Genomic DNA, 21,296 nt, shown 5'->3' with positions numbered 1-21,296 from the left:
TGATGAAAATGTTCTAAAATTATATAGTGGTAATGGCTAGTATATATAATAAAGGACACTGAATTGTATATTTTAAAAGGCTGAATTTATAGCACATAAACCCTATCTCAATAAAAAATCAACAATAAAAACAACAGCACTAAGAAGCACCACCTTCTTCATCAATATCTGCTTATGCTATTTCAATATAAATCCAAGCAGATAGAATCTGAACCCAAGAAATTAGGAAAACTGGACCCAAACTGTGGTTGAAGCCTTAAAGTAGGGATCAAGCAGTCAAAGTAACTTTTGCTTATACCAGATTCTATAGTAAGGTAGCCTCCTGTAGCTCTAACACAGTTTTGGTTCACTGAGCTGCAATCCAATTTGGCTAACGACTCAATATTGGGCTAGCTGCCAACATCACTACATCCTAACTTGGCCTTATTATTTCTTTCCAAAGCCTCAGAAACATATTTGAAGACTCTAAAAAAATTGCTCATCATCTGAGACTGAAAAAGCATTTGTTTTGCTACACACAAATGAGGACCATTTCACAGATTGCTATTTTCTATCAGCACACACAATCTGGCAGCTGAGATAACACGGTTGAGTTGCACTTCATGTGACTAGCAGGAAGGCAAACAGCATCTGCACACATACCCTGGCAGAACGCTCCATTGTGTATGCCAAGCCAGAGTGCACGATGTCTTTCTCAGATGCACCCTATTAGGAAAAAGAACACAAGTTTAACAAAACCACAAAGACCTGCTTTGTGTCCTGTATAAGATTACAAAGGATTCTTAAGTTAATATATGACCAGACAGAACTTTTCTTTCAGCAAAGCTATGTGTCATTTCTGTACAGTATCAAGATACAGAATCAAAATACAGAATCTTGATACTTACTGAAACAGCTGCTTGTTAACCACAATTTATTTTTATTATATTTTACAGCAAACAAATACTCATGAAACAAGATCACGGTAAAACAATAAAGACAGTTTATGGACACAGCGACATGATGAGGGCATGCAGTAAGATGAGCACCTTCCACTCATGGAGACGTGGATGCACTGAGCAATGTGTTACGCTGATCATGCCATGGTGCGTTCACCTCAGCTCCACAGAGAACAGGGACACCAGACAGAACACAGAAAGGAATCTGATTAAACCCCATAGTGGCTAAGGGGTAGAATTCTGCCTATGTATTCAGTAGTACAAGCAACTTTTAAAGCTGTATGGATTTTAGCAGCGTTTTAATTTTACTGATGAGGAAACTAATGACCAGATAAATTGGCCAAGGTTACAGATATCTATGTTTAGAGCTGGGATATGACCCAGGGCCTCCACCATCAAGTCAGCTTATCTCTTTCCTAATTTGTTTCTTGGAATGCTTTCTAAAAAATTAAAGACAATTAACTCACTACCACTCTTAATGTGACATATGAAGCTACAAAACACATATGCCAGATAAAAACTTAAAGCGGGTCACTGATACAGTTTGGACACTTACTGAGTACATAGTCTTCGAGGTACTAGGGGACACGGCAGAGAATAAAATCAAAATACTGTTCTCACAGACTTTATATTCTAGTGGGAAGACAGTGTATATACATGGACTTAAAACCACGAGGCTAAGTACATCACTGAAGTTTTCAATCTATATAGAAAAGTGGTTTAGGGATTCAGGCTTTCCAATGTTAGGAGAGTGGTGAGTTGATGAGATACCAGCAAGACGCAATTGAGAAGAAATGTTTAGTGAGGTACGAAGAAAATAAGGAGAATGTGGCATCCTGGAAGCTAAGGGAAGAAAATATTTCAAGGTGGGGGTGTTGATTGTGACAAGGGCTGCTAACAGGTCAAGTAAGATGGACTGAAACAGAGCTACTGAATTTGGCAATGTTAGTGTCACTCGTCGTCTTGACAAGAGTAGTCTTGGTGGAGTAGGTTCAAGTAAAGAAGAATAATTAGAGACTGAGTATATACCACTCTTCCAAGGAGGTTTGCTGTACAGGAAACAAATGGCAATACTGTAAAGGTAAGTGGGAATAAGATTTATATATTTTTTAAAACAGCATTTGGTAAGCTGACAGGAATGACTCATGGAAAACTGCTGAATGTACGAGAGAGGGACAGGTTTGCTAGAGCAGTGTATCTGAGGACAAACCATCCAATGTCCACAACAAGAACTGGACCTAAGAAATGAAGGCACAAAGAGCTGATCTATTAGAAGAGAGATGACAGAGGACTGGGGATAGGTACCAGGAGCTGGGTAGATGTGGAAGTTCTCAGGGTGCCTGTTTTATCTGTGAGCAGATAGCAGGTCATGAGCTGGGGTGCAGGGCAGTGAGAAGAGGAGAAAATATGATATAATCACTCAGGAGGTGGGGAGAATGAATGGAACACAGAAAAGTAGCAAGATTGCTATGAAGCTCTGAGTGCCTACTTGAGGTTAGTGGTCAGGGCATGAACTGCCAGCTGGGCCTCCTATAGGATAGAGGCAAGGAAGAGACCACTGGGACTTAGGGTTAACAATGACAAAGGAAACACGACTGGTGAGTGACTGTAACGAAGGAGCATGGAATTTAAGTTAGATAAGGAGGGAAGTGAGGGCACTGGGGGCATGAGGGACAGTAGAAACATGGCAGGGTCAACGATGTGATTCCTGATCGGGCCAAATGGGGAGGGGGAAACTAGAGAGAAAGAGCTGGAAAAAATTTTTTTTGATTGACAAGGCATATGCTGGGCAGTGGGGTGACTAAAGGGAGGGGTCAACAGCCCTCTGGCAGCAGGCCCTTCCAATGCACTGCTAGTCACTTGTGATGGATATGATGTAAAAACAGTGGCACAGAGGAGACTTTCAGAGAGAGCTACAGAGCTGCAGTGACACTTAAATAGGGAGGGGATCTGTGTATTCCAGATAGAAGGACCAGAACAGAGACGTCCCTGTAGGAAAAAGGAAGGTTTACTGAGGGGCACAGGTAGTACCCAGAATGGCTAAAGCAGTTTTTTTTGCCTTTAAAACAAAATCTTTAACTTTCTCCCATATAACAATATAGTCTGAGAACTATTTTCCATCACTGAATATTTCATAAGATATAACTTAGCCATTGCAATATATTCTTAAATTATCCTCTATGATTGAATATTTCCTAAGAAGATGTATTATAACGCAGCCATTTCCTTGCCACTGGACTTCAAATGAAACCAAATTTTAAAACTGTCTACACATAATTTCAATAACATCATCATGCATGGAGTTGTTCCTCCTCTCTTAAATTATTTTCTTAGGATAAATTCCCAGAGGGGAGATTATCATAGGACCAAAGGGCAGGAACACTTCAACAGCTCTTCAAATTTTCCAAAGAGCCGCACCCATCTGCACTGCCACTAGAGTAAAGGCACAGCTGTTTCACCACATACGTGGTATATATAAGGTCCATTAATTGTTTTTGTTAATTTAATAAATTTTAAAAAACCCCTTTAAAATCTGTATTTAACAATGAGGTTAAATTTTTCCCCCAGGCTTATTTATGTGCTGTGACTTTGTTTTTCATGTCTTCCATCATTTACTGGTAAAGAAGTTTTTTCTTTCTTTTCTTTCAGTAGAGATGGGGATTTGCTATGTTCCCCAGGTTGGTTTCAAACTCCTGGACTCCCACATAGTTCAATCTAATGCTTACTTTTCAATTCTTCCTATTTCTCTGAAGCTTAAAATGACTAAAATACATAATAATCCTTCACTGTTAAAACATGTGCGTAAAAAATACCAAAAGCAGAACTATTATTTATTTTAAATTTTTTATTAGGCCAGGCATGGTGGCTTATGCCTGTAATCCCAGCACTTTGGGAGGCCAAGAGGGGTGGACCACCTGAGGTTGGGAGTTTGAGACCAGCCTGACCAACATGGAGAAACCCCACCTCTACTAAAAATACAAAAAAGTAGCCTGGCATGACGGTGGATGCCTGTAATCCCAGCTACCTGGGAGGCTGAGGCAGGAGAATCCTTTGAACCCGGGAGGCGGAGGTTGCGGTGAGCCGAGATTGCACACTGCACTCCAGCCTGGGCAACGAGCAAAACTCCGTCTCAAAAAAATTTTTTTTGTTAGTAGTCATGAGGATTCTTACTCCAGTATTACAATGTAATGAAAAAGGAAGGTACAAAACACACATGTCTCGCAGTTACTGTCAAGCTAATTAATTACAAATGACTACGCCGCAACTGAAATCAGTCTAACCAGCTCTTTTGGGCAGACAGCGTGTGCTAAAGGACAACTGTGGGGTCACCACACTCACCGATATCCTGTCTTGGAACTCTGCTGTGGGTACAATGGGAATAGTTCCACCATGCTTTCCAAATTTTCTTTCTAAACTCTCTTGAACAGACACTATAAAAAAACCGAGAGATCAAGACATGGCTAACAGAAAAAAAAAAAAAAAAATGAAGTAGAACCAAAAGTAGTCCTAAACTGTAACTGTAGCCTGAAAACAAACACAGGGTTTTAATGACATAAAGGGGTTAATCATTTAAAACTCAGTCAAAAAGGAATAAAACACATTGCCAATTTCCTATATAAATGTGAATTTAGGTCACTGCTCTGTTTCCATAACACCCATTACAAGGGTTTTTCCTTGGCTCTATTAAAAAGAAAACGCTGGGGGAAAAAGAAAAGAAAGTAGATGGAACACTTCACCCAGATTCTCACAGTGGGCTGAGTGTAGAAGCTCAGTTGGAGGTCTTGGTCTTATTTCAGCTTGATGAGAAATTCTACTCTTAACTGTGGCGCTTACTCTAGTCAAAGAAAAACAAGTATTCTCATCAGGAGTCTCAAAAACAATTCTTGACACTAGATAGGCCTTTACTAAGAGCAGCCAGAGACAAAAATGAGTATCGACAGTGGGGTTTTAAAATCACACTTTAAAAAATATTACTAACTTGCAGAGTATATCCTGTGAACAATACATCACAGAATAAAAATCTGAATATTAAGTATATGGGAGAGTTAATATCCAGGAAGACATTGTACATTTTTGGTCTAAGTTTCATGAGACAAACTACTATTTTCTGTTCTGAGACTTCATTCTTTCCCAAAGGGAAACGTTCTCTTAAATGTACCTTTTTACAGACTTGTAGCTGGCTCAAAAGTCTACAGTCTACAGTCTAGTCTCAAAAGTCTAGTTTTAGAGAACAAGATTATCGGTACTCACTGAGCAAGTGGTAGTTAGAATCCCTTTCATATTTAAAGGTCAAACGGCCATAGCTGACATGATTTAGATTCTTCAGCCACTCAAAGTATGATACTGTCACTCCTCCAGCATTCAAGTAGAGATCCTATACACAAAAATAAGACACCGAAGAAATTAGAAGGTGATGGGTTTAGTAAAAGCTTAAAATGAACCTAGGAACTCAATTTAAATACCATGGTAGACAGACCTTCGAATTTCGCAAATATATTTTAGCTGTTATTAAGAATTTCACACTTAATTTAACAGTTCCCCCTTCCCCATCCAATTCCACCTAAGGCCTTTTCTATTTAGGGAAAAAAATCATTTTTTTGCTTATTAATTAATGAATGTTAATAATCTTTGGTTAGAGCATCTTCTCTACCAGTTCTCACACTGAATGGCTTGCCCACCAACCAAGTGGATTGGACAGGGCCTCTCAGAAGACAGGATTCTTTCTCCTATACCTAAGGGTAGCCCATTTCAGTTACATTCAGTGTCTTTCAGCAAAGGGGATTCTTTAAAATGCATTCCAAGCCCACACTAATTTCTAATTAACTTTTTGGTGTAGACTCATGCTTACCTGCTAAAAAAACTTGAGCATGTGTTCCTCATATTAGTTTTCTGAGTAAAGCCAAAAGGGCACTTGAAATGCATAAGGTTAGGAATCATACAGAAAATCTTAGAGCTTAAGTTAGAATAGTATTTCTAATACAGTGCACATTTACATAACCAGACTCTTACAAGGCTAAAGACATTCGGTAAAGAGCCTGAAACTGGAATAAATGTTTAGATCAAAGTGAAAAGTGACAGGGTTATAACTAACCATGCTTCTGTATTTTCTCAGACATGAAATAAAGATGAATTCACTAGTGCTTGGGAGAATAATTCCTCTCTTCCTCCAAATTCCTTGCAAAAGACAATTATGATTCTAAGTACATATAAAACCTAATAAATATAGATGACTTACTGGAATAACCATAATGTTTCTCTCCAGGAAGATCTTATCAGCTTCTGGAGTTGTTGGCCCGTTGGCACCTTCAGCAATAATCTGCAAGAGAGTCAGGAACATAGAGAAATGCCAACGACACCGTCAAATCCCCTCCATTGAGGGCAAGAGATGTGCATATATGAACGGGGGCTGTGGGGAGAAGCACAGTTGCATTAAAATTAAATAAAGATTACTTTGTTCTACAAAGTGTATAAAACTAACTTTTGCCTTTCTATTTACCTAGGGTTTTTTTTTTTTTTTTAACAGAAGTGTCAGGCAGATGCATTTTTTTGGTAAGGTTGCACAACTCTGTGCACATAGCTAAAAGCCATTAGATTATGTACTTTAAATGGGTGAACTGTATGGTATGTGCAATATATGCCAATAAAGCTGTTAAAAAGAAAGAGAAAATTCAATCAGACTTTTCTATGACCCCACTAACGTCATTCACATTGATAATGTTGATTCCGGTTCCTATAATGTTGTCACCTTGGCTTTGACTCTGGGTGCGTTGGATTTGGTCAACTGCTTCTCACTGGCAGCTGGGATCAGTATGTCACAGTCAGCTTCCAAGATGCTTCCTTCATAGGGCTTTGCCTTGGGGAAGCCCAGAATGGACCCATGTTGCTGCCATTGATTGAAAAATCACAATTAATAGCTGTACCAGAGTTTAAATGTTTATATTTAGTGTCTGTGCCATAAGAATGTATTCATACCAATTTGAAGTCTTCCAGTTCCTTTGGGTCAATACCATCTGGATTCCATATACTCCCATCAGACTCACCAACAGCAATACATTTAGCACCAAAACGATGTAAATATCTCATAGAGTGTAGGCCCACATTACCAAATCCCTGTGAAGAACAATTATCCATGACACAAAAATTAAAGTCCTGGTAGAGATAGCAAGAGTCATATTTTGACCAATGTAAATCCACATTCTGTTTATTTAGAAGCCATTCTCAACATTCTTTTGCTAAAAGAAACAATGTACCAACTGGTTTCTTTTCAACAATAAAATTCTCTGTTTGAGAATGTGATGATTGGGATTACAGGCACCCGCCACCAGGAGTTTGAGACCAGCCTGGCCAACATGGTAAAACCCCATCTCTACTAAAAATACAAAAATTAGCTGGGCATGGTGGCAGGCGCCTGTAATCCCAGCTGCTTGGGAGGCTGAGGCAGGAAAATCACTTGAACCCAGGAGGCAGAGGCTGCAGTGAGTCAAGATTGTGCCATTGCACTCCAGCCTGGGTGACAGAGTGAGCCTCGGTCTCAATAAAAAAAACAATCAAACATAGAAGTTGTATTTCTCCAAATTATTGACATCTCTTTTTACAACACAGGACATCTGGTCATCAAGGACTGAGGATCCGATGGTGTACTTAACACCGCCGTTTATTTATTTATGTTTTGAGATCGGGTTGCCTAGGCTGGAGTGCAGTGATGTAATCTCAGTTCACTGCAACCTCCACTTCCCGGGTTCAAGCAATTCTCCTGCCTCAGCCTCCCAAGTAGCTGGGATTACAGGCACAGGCCACCACACCTGACTAATTTTTGTATTTTTAGTAGAGATACATGATGGTCTCTACTAAACTATGTTGGTCAGGTTGGTCTTGAACTCCTGGCCTCAAGTGATCTACCCGCCTTGGCCTCCCAAAATGCTGGGATTACAGGTGTGACCCATCATGCCCAGCCACCACTTCTATTTTAAAGTAATTTCCAACTTAATTAAGATTATCCTAATTAAAATACATGTTAACACATCAAACAAATTTGGGTCAATGTGTAAACCTTTCTACATACTTTAAAATTGAGAGAATTATGTTAAGAGAGTTACCTTTCTAGATACAATTTCAAGTTTAAATACTGACCAATATTTTGGTTGAATTTGATGACAGTTGGTAAGTTTCACACGTACTTGAGAGTGATACTTAAATCAGTTCTAGTTACAGGAATCATACCAAGGTTCAAAAAACAAAAGATGTATTACTTTGAAAACCACCACTCTTAACTTTTAAGAGATTTGAGATAACCGTATTTTTTAAAATTACAATTCTAAAACCATTAAAAACTTAATGCCTATCAGTTATTAAGAAAACTTTTTTTTTTTTACCTGAACAACAAATGTTTTATCTCCAAATCCTGGTGTCATTCCTAAAATGCTCATGTAAGAAGCTTCATTGATGAAGTTTTCAATCCCATGGAAGACGCCACGGCCGGTAGCAGAAATGCGTCCGTGGATGCCCCCTTGACTGATGGGTTTACCAGTAACACAGGCATGTGCATTAATATCCTGTAAGAGGGAGTAATTGAAAGAATGAAATGTCAAGCCAATTTCTCTGTTGAATCAATATAATAAAGTCGAAACACATTCTCATTTAACTAAAATTATGCTCATCAGGAGTGTGTGTGTATGAATGTATTTAAGGTACATGTTACCAATAGAGACAAGACTCACTTTTTCAGCTTTCTGTTCCTAGAAAATATAATAAGGCTGTATTTCCTGACAGAAGAAACAGAGTGTAGAAAAGTAAGTTCAAATAGCATCACAAAAGTAGACCTAGCTCAGCCTGAAGCTTTCATTCCTTCAATAAGTATTTAAGCGCTACTAAATCAAGGTACACATCCCATTCATGAGTATCTTAAAATCAACTTATGATTTGAGCATGTCACCAAAATAGAGCCTGAGACAGGAAGAGGCTTTAAAATTTTCTTGGATGGGAAGACTCAATGTTGTATTCTGCCACTCTTTAAAAAGGAATTTTTAAATATAACTTGATACTTAATATAACATGATATTCAAGTTCATCTAAGAGTAGACTAACGGAAGTATTTAACGAAATTTTTTGAAAAAGCTATGTGTGGGTGAGAGTCCTGTGCTTCTGTGTGAGCACAGTATCTTTGGTAGCAGTGATTAGCTCTGCAAAGTGAAGATGGGGGTTAACAGTCTTCACCACCCATCTTACTGTCCTCTTTCAATTGAAGACGTGCATAAATTCTTGTTCAGAAACAGGTATAATTCGAAAAAATAAGAATGGGGCTTAGGAGGTCTTCCCTTCCAAGGCATCAAATATACTATAAACATGGCAATCCAGGAGGCTGAGGCAAGACAATCACTTGAACCCAGGAGGCGGAGGTTGCAGTGATCTGATCGTGCCATTGCACTCCAGCCTGGGCAACAGAGTGAGACTCCGTCTCAAAAAACAACCAACTAACCAACTAACCAACCAACCAACCAACCAACCAACTAACCAACCAACCAACATGGCAATCAGAACGCTGCAGAATAAACTCATCCATGGAGCAGAAGAAACTAGAGACAGTCTTAATTTGCACAGGCAATCAATATAAAATGAAAATCCACATAAAATTTTAAGTCAGTGGAAAAGTACAAAATAGTCAATAAACTTGTTGAAGCAATTTGCTATCTACGTAAACAAAATAAAATGCCTTACTTCACACCAAACCCCTAACTCCCAGCATATCCTTAATGTTCCAGCTGGCTGAGTTAAGAAATGGTCCGTTCTTTATCTGTATTGTTTAAATATTTTTACAGAGAGAATTGGAATTATATTATTTGTATAATTACCAACAAAAAGGATGAAAGTAAGGAAGAAAAATGCAGTCTAGTAAAGTGATTTATAGAATTAGTAGTTTTCCCACGGTTTGCTTTCACGAATAATTAACACTTATGAATACAGAAATGCGAACCAAGTGCCAAAAGCTTTTAAACAGTGAAAATGCAAATGCTGCAGTTGAAGGAAATACTGTCTGCGGTCAGGGCTGGCGCCAACTGCCAGGCTCCCCAGCATACGTAATGGTCCTAAAAGCCCAGAGAAGAATAAATTCTCCCACCGACACTGCACTTCTAGGTGGTGCTAGGATAGTGAGTGGCACGTTCCAGTTCACATTAGAAATGAGCAACAAAAACAACTGGGTCCTTCCCTTAGGCCTTGATTTTAGATTTCTTATGACTTAAAGAAGGAAAATTGTTCACCAGTATATCCAAGGGGCAGTGCTTCACAAGACTTTCTCTTGCTGCTAGCACTGAGAATGAGCTACTGCCTACTGCCACTGGTTTGCACTGTTCTAAGTGCAGTGGATTATTCATCTAATTCTCATATGATCGTCTCAAAAAGTAGGTACTTTTTTTTTTTTTTTTGAGAGGGAGTCTTGCTCTGTCACCAGGCTGGAGTGCAGTGGCGCAATCTCGGCTCACTGCAACCTCTGCCTCCTGGGTTCAAGCGATTCTTCCATCTCAGCCTCCTGAGTAGCTGGGACCACAGGTGCGTGCCACCACGCCTGGCTAATTTTTTTGTATTTTTAGTAGAGACGGGGTTTCATTGTGTTGGCCAGAACGGTCTCGATCTCTTGACCTTGTGACCTGCCCACCTTGGCCTCCCAAAGTGCTGGAATTACAGGTGTGAGCCACCGCGCCCAGCCAAAGTAGGTACTATTATTGCTGTCATTTTGCATATGAGGAATTGGAGGCACAGAGACTCCCAAGTCACAGAGCTGATGGGTGAAGGTGCCAGGGTTGGACTCCAGGTGGTCTGCCCATGTTCCCAGCCACAGCATGATATCAACTCAGGAAATGTCCACATTTCCACATTTTTCCTCTTCTCCAAGGACTATCTTTTCACTATTAAAAGAATTCCCCAGTCCTTTATTTCCTTGGGGGATCTCCCTGGCCTATCTCTTGCACCAATGAATCTGTGGCTCACAGCCAATAAACATGCCAAAAGACAACAAAAACCTTTTTCTTTGGGTAACAGCCACTTTTCAAGCTGCCTTCTTTCTGCTTCTCTCTAGTGCCATTTTTCTTAGCTGGAAGCTACACTTTGCGCCCTAGTTCCCTCTTCATATCCCTTTGCAGTCTGGGCCCCTGTAGTAGCCTCTTGCCCTCAACGAGGCTTCAAATGCACACTTAGCTGAATCACACCTGCTTAAAACCAGCTCTTCACTGGTTTCCCTGTGCTTTCAGGACAGAGACCAAAGTCCTCATGGTTACCTACCAAGCAGTAACCTGGCCTGACCCTTTTTCCTACTGGGCTTTCTTAACCCACCTTTCTCGTTCTCAACTCTGGCCACAATAATCAGTCCTTAGCCTCCCAATTCACCTAGCTTCTGAACTTCAGAACCTTCCCTCAGGTACTTCCTTCTGTTCCAAACACTTGCCACTACCCCTCCCCTAGTCCACGTCCACATACCCATCTGAGTGCAGACCAGAAGGTTATGTCTCCTAGGAGGCCTTTTCTGACCTTACCTTGAAAGGATTGAAAGAGTTGGTCGGGCCAGTTCTTCTTTTTCATAGTTTCAAAATAAATTCCAGCAATTTATCCCAATTGAAGTAAATACCTTGCTTACACTTGGCCTTGTATGTACTAGGCATACATGTATTTTTTGACTCCATTTCTCTTCCTACTCCTTAAATATTTCATTTTTTAAGGTTGCACTCCTTTCAGGGACAGTAGTTCCGTTTTCCTCTTGTGTTCAGTTCTGTGGTGCTACCTCTGCTCAGTGCCCAAACAAGTTCTCCTGGCTCTCTGGGCTCAACCTGGTCCCCTTCCTTAAAGCCACACATATCGAATCCAGTCTTGCTGAGTCTCTCTGTCACATGCCTCACATATGCCAATGCTCCTCTCCTTGGTCCTCTGGCTCCTGGGCTCAGTGGAAAGGCGGTGCCACCACAGAAGGTTCTCTCCTGGCACCAGTATAGCTGGACACTGTTGCCAGCCTATTTTCCCAAGGAAGGATCAGCAAAGTCTCTCCACTGTAAAGGATCAGCAAAGTCTCTCCATGTAAAACACAAACACTAGGGCTTAGCATTTTTGTCCTGGTTCACTTAACCTCTTCAATCTTATTTTCTTCTTTATTTTTGAAAGGAGGGTCTCGCTCTATTGCACAGACTGGAGTGCAGTGGTACAACCACGGCTCACTGCAGCCCCAACCTCCTGGGCTCAAGCGTGCCTCCCAGGTAGCTCTGATTATAGGTATATACCACCATGCTTGCTTAATTTTTGTATTTTTTGGAGAGACAGGGTTTCCCCATGTCCAGGCTGGTTTCAAACTCCTAGGCTTCAGTGATGCACCTGGCTTGGCCTCCCAAAGTGCTGGCATTACGGGAATGAGCCACTGCAACCAGCCTTCGCTCTTACTTTCTATTACCTTTACAAATATGCCTTACCTTCAGACAATCGGAACTCTATTTCTCTTCCTCTTATCCTCCAAATCTCTAGATGTTCATCTTCTACCCATTTTGAAGGTCTAGCCCAAATATCTCTTCTAGAAAGTCTTATTTCAGAATTCATAATCTCCACTGTTGTATTACATTATTTCCATACCTCATCTGCTTATGTGCCTTAGTTTCTCTTTAAATGAAAGCTCTTTGAGGGAAAAATCAGAATTGAATGCTTCTTGAGCTATGTTATAGTGTCTTAGCAGAGTGGGCTGCCCTGGTCAGTAAGTGTCCTACCCCAGTGACAAATATAGGGCAGCATGTAAGTAAGGGCTCCATCTGTGTTCATCACATTTACAATTTAAGAACAGACAAGTAGACACAAAATAATATGCACATAAAGATTATGACTGAATGATAGAAAAACCCAGGGATTCTCAACTTCTGATATAATCAGTCAAACTGTTAATTCTTGTAGACAGCAAATGTGTAAGCCTCGGAGCTTCCAGTGGGTACTCACGTAGTGGCCTATGGTGCTGGCATAGGTATCAGCGATCCAGGACATCTCCCGCTCACCTGTGCTCATGTCTGGGGCAGGGACATCAATGCCAGGACCTGCGGGGGCACAGGAAAGGAGCAGTGCACCAGTTTTTAAGAAAAATCCTTCTCAAACACAAAGATCCTTGCAAGTGTCTGTAATAACAAAGTTACCATGGCTAGAAAACTTTAGATCTCATTTAGGTAGCTAATCGAAGTCATAGAAATATTCATTAAATGTTTCACTATAAAACTTAGACACATATGGCTGGGCACAGTGGCTCATGCCTGTAATCCCAGCACTTTGTGAGGCCGAGGTGGGTGTATCACCTAAGGTCAGGAGTTCGAGACCAGCCTGACCAACACGGAGAAACCCTATCTCTACTAAAAATACAAAATTAGCCAGGTGTGGTGGCACACGCCTATAATCCCAGGTAGCTGGGAGGCTGAGGCAAGAGAATCACTTGCACCTGGCAGGCAGAGGTTGTGGTGGGCCAAGATCATCCTAATGCATTCCAGCCCAGGCAACAAGAGTGAAATCCGTCTCAAAATATATATATATATATAAAATTAAAAATTAGACAAATATTGTTATATAACATTACATAATAATTTCTTCCACTAGCATTTACTTGCTATATGTTTGGAAGTTAGCTATGTACAAGATATAAGCCACTCTACAGGATTTCTGAGTGTGTGACCAGGGGCTAAACATTTTTGCCTCTCTTGACTCATTTCACTAAAATGCAATTAGAGATAATAGTACCACTGTGTTCTATATAAGCAGGATTATGGTTAGGGAGTTGACATGTATGAGATAGTATAGTAACATGCTGCCTAATGGGAGTATAAGCCCTCCTTACCAAGCAGAGAAAAAGGGGAGAAAGTCACATTGCTAAAGCAATTGTGCTAAGCCCCCCACATAATTTTTACTTGTGGAAGAATGTGACTTTGACCTATTATTTGACACTTAGCACATATAAAGTTTAGGCCTTACCTTTCAGTTCCTCAGATCACAGCAAATTAAAGTTTTAGGCTAACAAATTAGCTCACGCGCAATAACAAGTATCACTGACAGCACTAATACTGAAAGCTACAGTAAGATCTCTGATAAAAACATGTTAGGTGATGCTCACTCAAATCTGTAAAGGTGCAGAAATACTCCTCCCAAACAAAGCAAAATGTTATCTACTAAGATTTTATCTAACCTAATTATCTAGGACGTCAGTTAAATGAAATATGGTATACCTACGAAAAGGATAACTTTTTTTTTTAAATATAAATAAACAGAGATGGAGTGTCTCCATGTTGGCCAGGCTGCTCTCGAACTCCTGACCTAAGGTGATCCATCCATCTCGGCCTCCCAAAGTGCTGGGATTACAGGCGTGAGCCACTGAGGATAACTTATAAGTTGCAAATCACTTGGAATTGTCATGAACATACATATGGAAAAAGGCAGGTTTAATACAGCATGTATAACACATTCCCCCTTACATACAATTTTCTTTCTCTTCCCCTTTCTCTCTTCCTCTCTCTCTCTATATTGTTTATAATTTTCTATATTATTTCAACTGTTAAATACAAATTCATCTGTACAAAGAGAAAAATAGAACTTTAAAAATGGTTAAACTATTAAACTATTATGTCCCCCTATAAATTAAAGTTCATTCTAAGGGCTGTACCCAATTCTTCCTATAAATTCAGGAGCTACTTGTAATCTGTGCATCCCTATTCATTAGTTTTGTATGTAGCAGAAAACTCATAAGCCTAATCATTAATATAATATAAAAAGCAATCCTTGACCATTTCAAAGTTGTCTTATATCAGCCCTGTATCTGTTATATCACAACTTGTTCAAAGAAGTAGATTATCTAGGCCTTGGGCCCCTGAGTTATAGAAAACATTACAATATACCAATTCTGTTGACAAAAAGTAAAATTTATACGAAGAATTGGGTACAGCCCTTAGAACGAACTTTAATTTCTAGGGGGACATAATAATTTAATAGTTTAACCATTTTTAAAGTTGTATTTTTCTTTTTGTACGGATGAGTTTGTATTTTTAAAGAAAAATTTTAAAAAAATAGAATATATTTTTTAGTTCTTATTTTTTGAGACGGAGTTTCACTCTTGTTGCCCAGGCTAGAGTGCAATGGTGCAATCTTGACTTATTGCAACCTCCGCCTCCCAGGTTCAAGCAAGTCTCCTGCCTCAGCCTCCCCAGTAGCTGGAAGTACAGGTGCCCTCCACCACTCCCAGCAAATTTTTTGTATTTTTAGTGGAGAAGGGGTTTCACCATGTTGGCCAGGTTGGTCTCGAACTCCTGACCTCAGGTGATCCACCCACCTCAGCCTTCCAAAGTGCTGGGATTACAGGTGTGAGCCACTGTGCCCAGCTCCAACAGATAAATTCTTATATAGAGAACGGGTCTGAGGCGGAAGTTCATCTTTTTTAAAAAAGCAACTTTTGTAACAGCGTGTGACTATATATAGAGCAAGAGTTGAAAGGGCAATTTTGGTGCACAGAGACATAGGGATGAGGAAGGTGGAGACATCAGGGACCTGCAGAACTTCAGTTTACACAGGTGATATTTACACTCACACACAAGAATGAACATTGACCTTTCAAAAGCTTTTTCAAACACAGAAGAGGAAAGGACAATTCTCAACTCATTCCACAAAGCTAGAATTATCCTGATACAAAGACTAGACAAAGACATCATAAGAAAACTATAGACCAATGTCACTTACAAGTATTAAAGGGAATAAAATACTTAGTTGTAAGACTTCTACAATGAGAACTACAAAATATCATTGCAAGAAATCAGAGACCTACATAAATGAAGACATCTCATATTCAGCACTGGAAGGCTTAATATAGTTAAGATGGCAATACTGGTCAGGTGGAGTGGCTCATGCCTATAATCCCAGAACTTTGGGAAGCTGAAGTAGGAGGGGTGCTTGAGCCCAGGAGTTCAAGACCAGTCTGGGATATATAATAAGACCCTGTTCCCACAAAAATCAAAAAATGAGCCAGGCGCAGTGGTGCATGCCTGTGGTTCTAGCTACTTGGGAGGGTGAGGTGAGAGGATTGCTTAAGCCCAGGAGTTCAAGGTTGTAGTGACTGCTGCCTGGTACTCCAGCCTGGGTGACAGGGCAAAACCCTTTTTTTTTTTGGCGGGGGGGGGGGGGGGGGTGAGGAAGATGGCAATATTCCACAAATCGGTATACAGATTCAATGTAATTGCTATAAAAATCCCGGCCTCTTTTTTTGTTTTGTTTTGCAGAAATTGACAAACTGAAAACATCCATGTGACAGAACCAGGGCTCAGGCTCAGGTCTGAGCCTCAATGTGAAACTCTCTGTGGAAAGGGCAGTCAGGAAATAACAGATAAGTAACATCAAATTTGAAGGTTTGGCTAGGAGTGAGAGAAAAATACTCCCTTTGCCTACCTCCTAGGCTTCAAAGCTGTCCGGGCCCAGATGTCAATTTAGCTGCATCCTGGGTCAATGAGGCTTTTGCACATTAAGCAAATAAATCAAATTACTAGAATTTAAGCTGTTTATTTCAGTATTCCAATGAATCACTTTTTGCCCTCTGGAGTTATTAGGTACTTATCAAGACTGATAAAATTAAGCTGGAGATATTGCAGATATGGGAAATAAATATGACTGAATAAAGTCTGAAACCATTTAAGACTATTAAATGTGTTGGAGATTTAGGCAAGGAGGAAATTCCTTATAAAAATTATGAAGGCGGCTGGGTACGGTGGCTCATGCCTATAACCAGCACTTTGGGAGGCTGAGGTGGGTGGGTCATGAGGTCAGGAGTTCGAGACCAGCCTGGCCAATATGGTGAAACCCCATCTCTACTAAAAATACAAAAATTAGTCAGGTGTGGTGGCATGCGCCTATAGTCCCAGCTCATAGGAGGCTGAGGCAGAAGAATCACTTGAACTCGGGAGGCGGAGGTTCAAGTGAGCTGAGATCATGCCACTGCACTCCAACCTAGGCAACAGAGCAAGACTTTGTCTCAAAAAAAAAAAAAAAAAAAAAAAAAAAAAAAATTTTTAAAAAAAAAAAAAAAAAAAAAAGAAAATTAAAAAAAATTATGAAGGCTATTAACAGGCTGAACATGACTTCAATTCACTGTATCTCAAAATCAGTAGGTACTCCTGTAAAGGTGTGAGTGAGATAGTTAACTCATGTTAACAGGCTCTGTGCAATGATGCACAAATTCACAGTAGTACTGGGTATGCAGCATGTCAAAGGCCCAAATGTCTATTATGAAAGACAGGACAAATCTAGTCAAGTTTTAGAGTTACGTATACTTACTGTATTTCTTTTCTTTCTTTATTTTTGAGACAGAGTTTTGCTCTTGTTGCCCAGGCTGGAGCGCAATGGTGCGATCTCGGCTCACCAAAACCTCCGCCTCTTGGGTTCAAGCAATTCTCCTGCCTCAGCCTCCTGAGTAGCATGTGCCACCATGCCCGGCTAATTTTGTATTTTTAGTAGAGACAGGGTTTCTCCATGTTGGTCTGGCTGGTCTCGAACTTCCAACCTCAGGTGATCCGCCCGCCTCAGCCTCCCAAAGTGCTGGGATTACAAGTATGAGCCACTGAGCCCGGCCACTTACTGTATTTCTGTATCAGGTTATTTCATGACATATTTTCCTAAAAATGAATCTGAATAGCTTTATTTCTTTTTTCTTTCTTCTTGAGATGTGGTCTCGTTTTGTTGCTCAGGCCAGAGTGCAGTGGCACGATCATGGCTCACTGTAGCCTCAACCTCTCAGGCTTAAGTGATCCTCCCCTCTTAGCTTCCTGGACAGCCGGGACCACAGGCATGTACCACCATGCTTGAATAATGTTTTTATTTTTTGTAGAGACAGGGTCTTGCTATGTTGCCCACAATCTGGTCTCGAACTCCTGGGCTCAAGTGAGCCTCCCACCTTAGCCTCCAAAAATGCTGGGATTACAAACACGAGTCACCATGCCAGGCTTTACAGTTTAATTTCATAGGAACTTGTCCATGGTGGGGAAAATGCTGAGAAAAGAAGTAGAGAAAAATACACTTTATTTCTTATTTGAGTAAACCTTATCTTGTTTAACTATACTGATACTGATAGGGCAAGCATTCTATTAAGTAACTTTGTATATTTTGTTCAAACAAATTAGAAGCCTTCTAAATAAAGAAATATACAGAAAGGTTTAAATTGGCCGGGCTCACACCTGTAATCCCAAAACTTTGGGAGGCCATAAGGGGCGGATCACCTGAGGTTGGGATTTTGAGACCAGCCTGACCAACATGGAGAAACCCCGTCTCTACTAAAAATACAAAATTAGCTGAGTGTGGTGGTGCATGCCTGTAATTCCAGCTACTTGGGAGGCTGAGGTAGAAGAATCGCTTGAACCTGGGAGGTGGAGGTTGCAGTGAGCTGAGATCGTGCTACTGCACTCCAGCCTGGGCGACACAGCAAGACTCTTTCTTAAAAAACAAAAACAGAAACAAAAACAAAACCCTCTTACAATGTCTGTATAGAAGAAGAGGTGGGAGAGCCCTCTCCCTTGTGTCCACTCTGCACATTAAGAATCTTTCAGGTGTTCCCACTTTATACCAAAATCTATGTGGCCAAACATACCAATAAAGCCCTTCTTTGCTAGCTCCATGGTGAACCTCCTTGTGATCTTTTCCAATTCATTATCCTGTAAAATAAGAAAACAAAAATGAAAGAAAAAATTGATGTAAAAATTGCTTGAGATTATAGCCAGCATATTATTTTCTATTAATAGTACATTTTCATGTAATCCTTAGATTAACTCATAAAGTAAGCATTGCCATTTTAAAGGTGAGAAAATAAGTGATCAAAAAAGTAGATCATAAAAACAAGATAGTAGAACTAGGGCTCAAATTCCCATTCTACTAATTCCCCACTGAAAAATATACTAAATCTTAATTAACTGAAGGCCGGGCATGGTGGCTCACACCTGAAATCCCAGCACTTTGGGAGGCCGAGGTGGGTGGATCATCTGAGGTTGGAAGTTCCAGACCAGCCTGGCCAACATGGTGAAACCTTGTCTCTACTAAAAATACAAAAAAATTAGCTGGGTGTGGTAGGTGTGCTTGTAATCTCAGCTACTCAGGAGGCTGAGGCAGGAGAATCGCTTTAACATGTGAGGCGGAGATTGCAGTGAGCTGAGATCACACCATTGTACTCTAGCCTGGGCAACAAGAGCAAAACTCCGTCTCCAAAAAAAGAAGAGAGAGAGAGAGATTAATTGAAATATAATTATATTCCATTTAAATGGTGAATTTTAAAGAGAATAAAATTCATATGCATTTATTTTTGTATATAGATGATTTAGTACTATGTAAAGCATTGTGACAACCAGTTTGAATTAACTTGGAACTGACAGGATAAAGAGTAAGATTTTTATAGGCTTAGTTATTTGTCACTTGATTGAGATCCCAACATAAAAACTTCAGATCACAGTAACTTCTTTTTGGGACAGGGTCTTGCTCTGTTGCCCAGACTGGAGTGCAGTGGCGAAACCTTGGCTCACTGCAATCTTTGCCTCCTGGGTTCAAGTGATTCTCATGCCCGAGCCTCCTAAGTTGCTGGGATTACAGGTGTGCACCACTACACCTGGCTAGTCAGATCACAGTAATTCTTAAATATGAGTGTAACTGTCTAACAATATGAAGACATTAATTACCTTTTAATTTAACAAAAAGCAAAAAAAACCCCAAAACACTCATAAAAACAAAACCAAACAGAACAGAAAATGATAAAGGATATATATATATTAAGAAGGTGACCTTTATATGGCAAAACACTGAGTTAATTTTTTTTGAGACAGAGTTTGCTCTTGTTGCCCAGGCTGGAGTGCAATGATATGATCTCAGCTTACTGCAACCTCAGCACCCAACACCCAACCACCCTGGGTTCAAGTGATTCTCCTGCCTCAGCCTCCTGAGTAGCTGGGATTACAGGTGCACACCACCATGCCCAGCTAATTTTTGCATTTTTAGTAAAGATGGGGTTTCACCGTGTTGGCCAGGCTGGTCTTGAACTCCTGACCTCAGGTGATCCACCTGCCTCGGCCCCTCAAAGTGCTAGGATCACGCCACTGCACTCCGGACTGGCTGATAGAGCAAGACTCTGTCTCAAAAATACTAAAACCCCCACAATTATCACTTTAATACTTACAGTATAGTTCTTGGGATTGATCTTAACACCAGCTTTAGCACCCCCAAACGGCACATCTGAAAGAGAAGGTTGATGGTTGTTACCGCATGTAAAGGTTAAAAAAGTAAAATGACAAAAAGCACCATACGGTATTAGAAAAACAGATGATGCTTTAAGCTTGAATTTCAGAAATTCAAGAAATAACCTACCATCTTTTTCTAAACTGTACTTTAACATTTTATTGAACAGAAACTGTTCAATAAAATTGGCTAGCCAAGTTCTAATATGTATTTAATCAGTGCTCTTTGCCACTTCTAAAAGATAATAGCTTATTTACTAACCTTCTACTATACTTTGGTCTTATTTACAGAATGTTAAGGAATTAAAAACAAAGATCTAGACTTAAAATCCAATTAGCTCCTATAAAAAAATCCCCCACTTAAAAAAAGGCTATATCTTAACTCAGACTAATTGAAAAATGATGCAGGTCTTAGAGAGTACAACTTAAAAAAAAATCAGTTCTGATAAAGTATATTTCTATAGAATCTTAACAGTAACCTTGTGTGTAAACATATTTCCCCAGAACTCTCATTAGGTAGCAAGAAAGGCGATCACTTACCAACCACTGCACATTTGTATGTCATCAGAGAAGCCAAAGCTTTTACTTCATCTACACTCACATCAGTGCTGTAACGGATACCTGGTGGTGTTTTTTTAATAAAATGGGTAGGGGATGGGGGTTGAGAAAGAAGGGGACATATTTAGAACAAACTTCAGTAGGTTTCAAAAAAGAAAGCTACAAATTCAAAATATCTACTTTTTACATTTACACCCAAGCTATGCCCAAAAACACTTGAAGCAGTTCATACGTCAGAATCCCAGAAAAAATGAATATATAAAGTTAAAAGGGGCTGGGTGCAGTGGCTCATGCCTGTAATCTCAGCATTTGGGAGGCCGAGGCAGAAGGATCACCTGAGGTTGTGAGTTCGAGACCAGCCAGACTAACATGGAGAAACCCCGTCTCTACTAAAAATACAAAATTAACTGGGTGTGGTGGGGCACACCTGTAACCCCAGCTACTTCAGAGGCTGAGGAAGGAGAATCGTTGGAACCCAGGAGGCGGAGGTTGCAGTGAGCTGAGACTGCACCATTGCACTCCAGCCTGGGCAATAAGAGTGAAACTCAGTCTCAAAAAA

At 40.2% G+C, this 21,296-nt stretch overlaps 1 protein-coding gene across 2 annotated transcripts in view; it reads right to left on the bottom strand.

Annotated features, from left to right (window-relative positions):
• The window catches only part of GLUD1 (glutamate dehydrogenase 1), a 36,052-nt gene that overhangs the window by 1,922 nt on the left and 12,834 nt on the right, over positions 1-21,296 (bottom strand). For both annotated transcript variants that reach the window (XM_037734397.1, XM_017516963.2), the window contains 11 exons: positions 20,720-20,800; positions 20,122-20,177; positions 18,553-18,616; positions 12,897-12,991; positions 8,312-8,491; positions 6,912-7,049; positions 6,685-6,822; positions 6,175-6,255; positions 5,190-5,313; positions 4,278-4,369; positions 643-705 (listed from right to left, as the gene is read on the bottom strand). In XM_037734397.1, the coding sequence (XP_037590325.1) occupies positions 643-705; positions 4,278-4,369; positions 5,190-5,313; positions 6,175-6,255; positions 6,685-6,822; positions 6,912-7,049; positions 8,312-8,491; positions 12,897-12,991; positions 18,553-18,616; positions 20,122-20,177; positions 20,720-20,800 (1,112 nt within the window). The remainder of the gene's footprint in view (positions 1-642; positions 706-4,277; positions 4,370-5,189; positions 5,314-6,174; positions 6,256-6,684; positions 6,823-6,911; positions 7,050-8,311; positions 8,492-12,896; positions 12,992-18,552; positions 18,617-20,121; positions 20,178-20,719; positions 20,801-21,296) is intronic.

This window comes from Cebus imitator, unplaced genomic scaffold, assembly GCF_001604975.1.
Source record: "Cebus imitator isolate Cc_AM_T3 unplaced genomic scaffold, Cebus_imitator-1.0 Scaffold612, whole genome shotgun sequence".
NCBI lineage: Eukaryota > Metazoa > Chordata > Mammalia > Primates > Cebidae > Cebus > Cebus imitator.
Note: the sequence above shows the minus strand (reverse complement) of the source record. Positions and strands in the feature narration are given on the sequence as shown.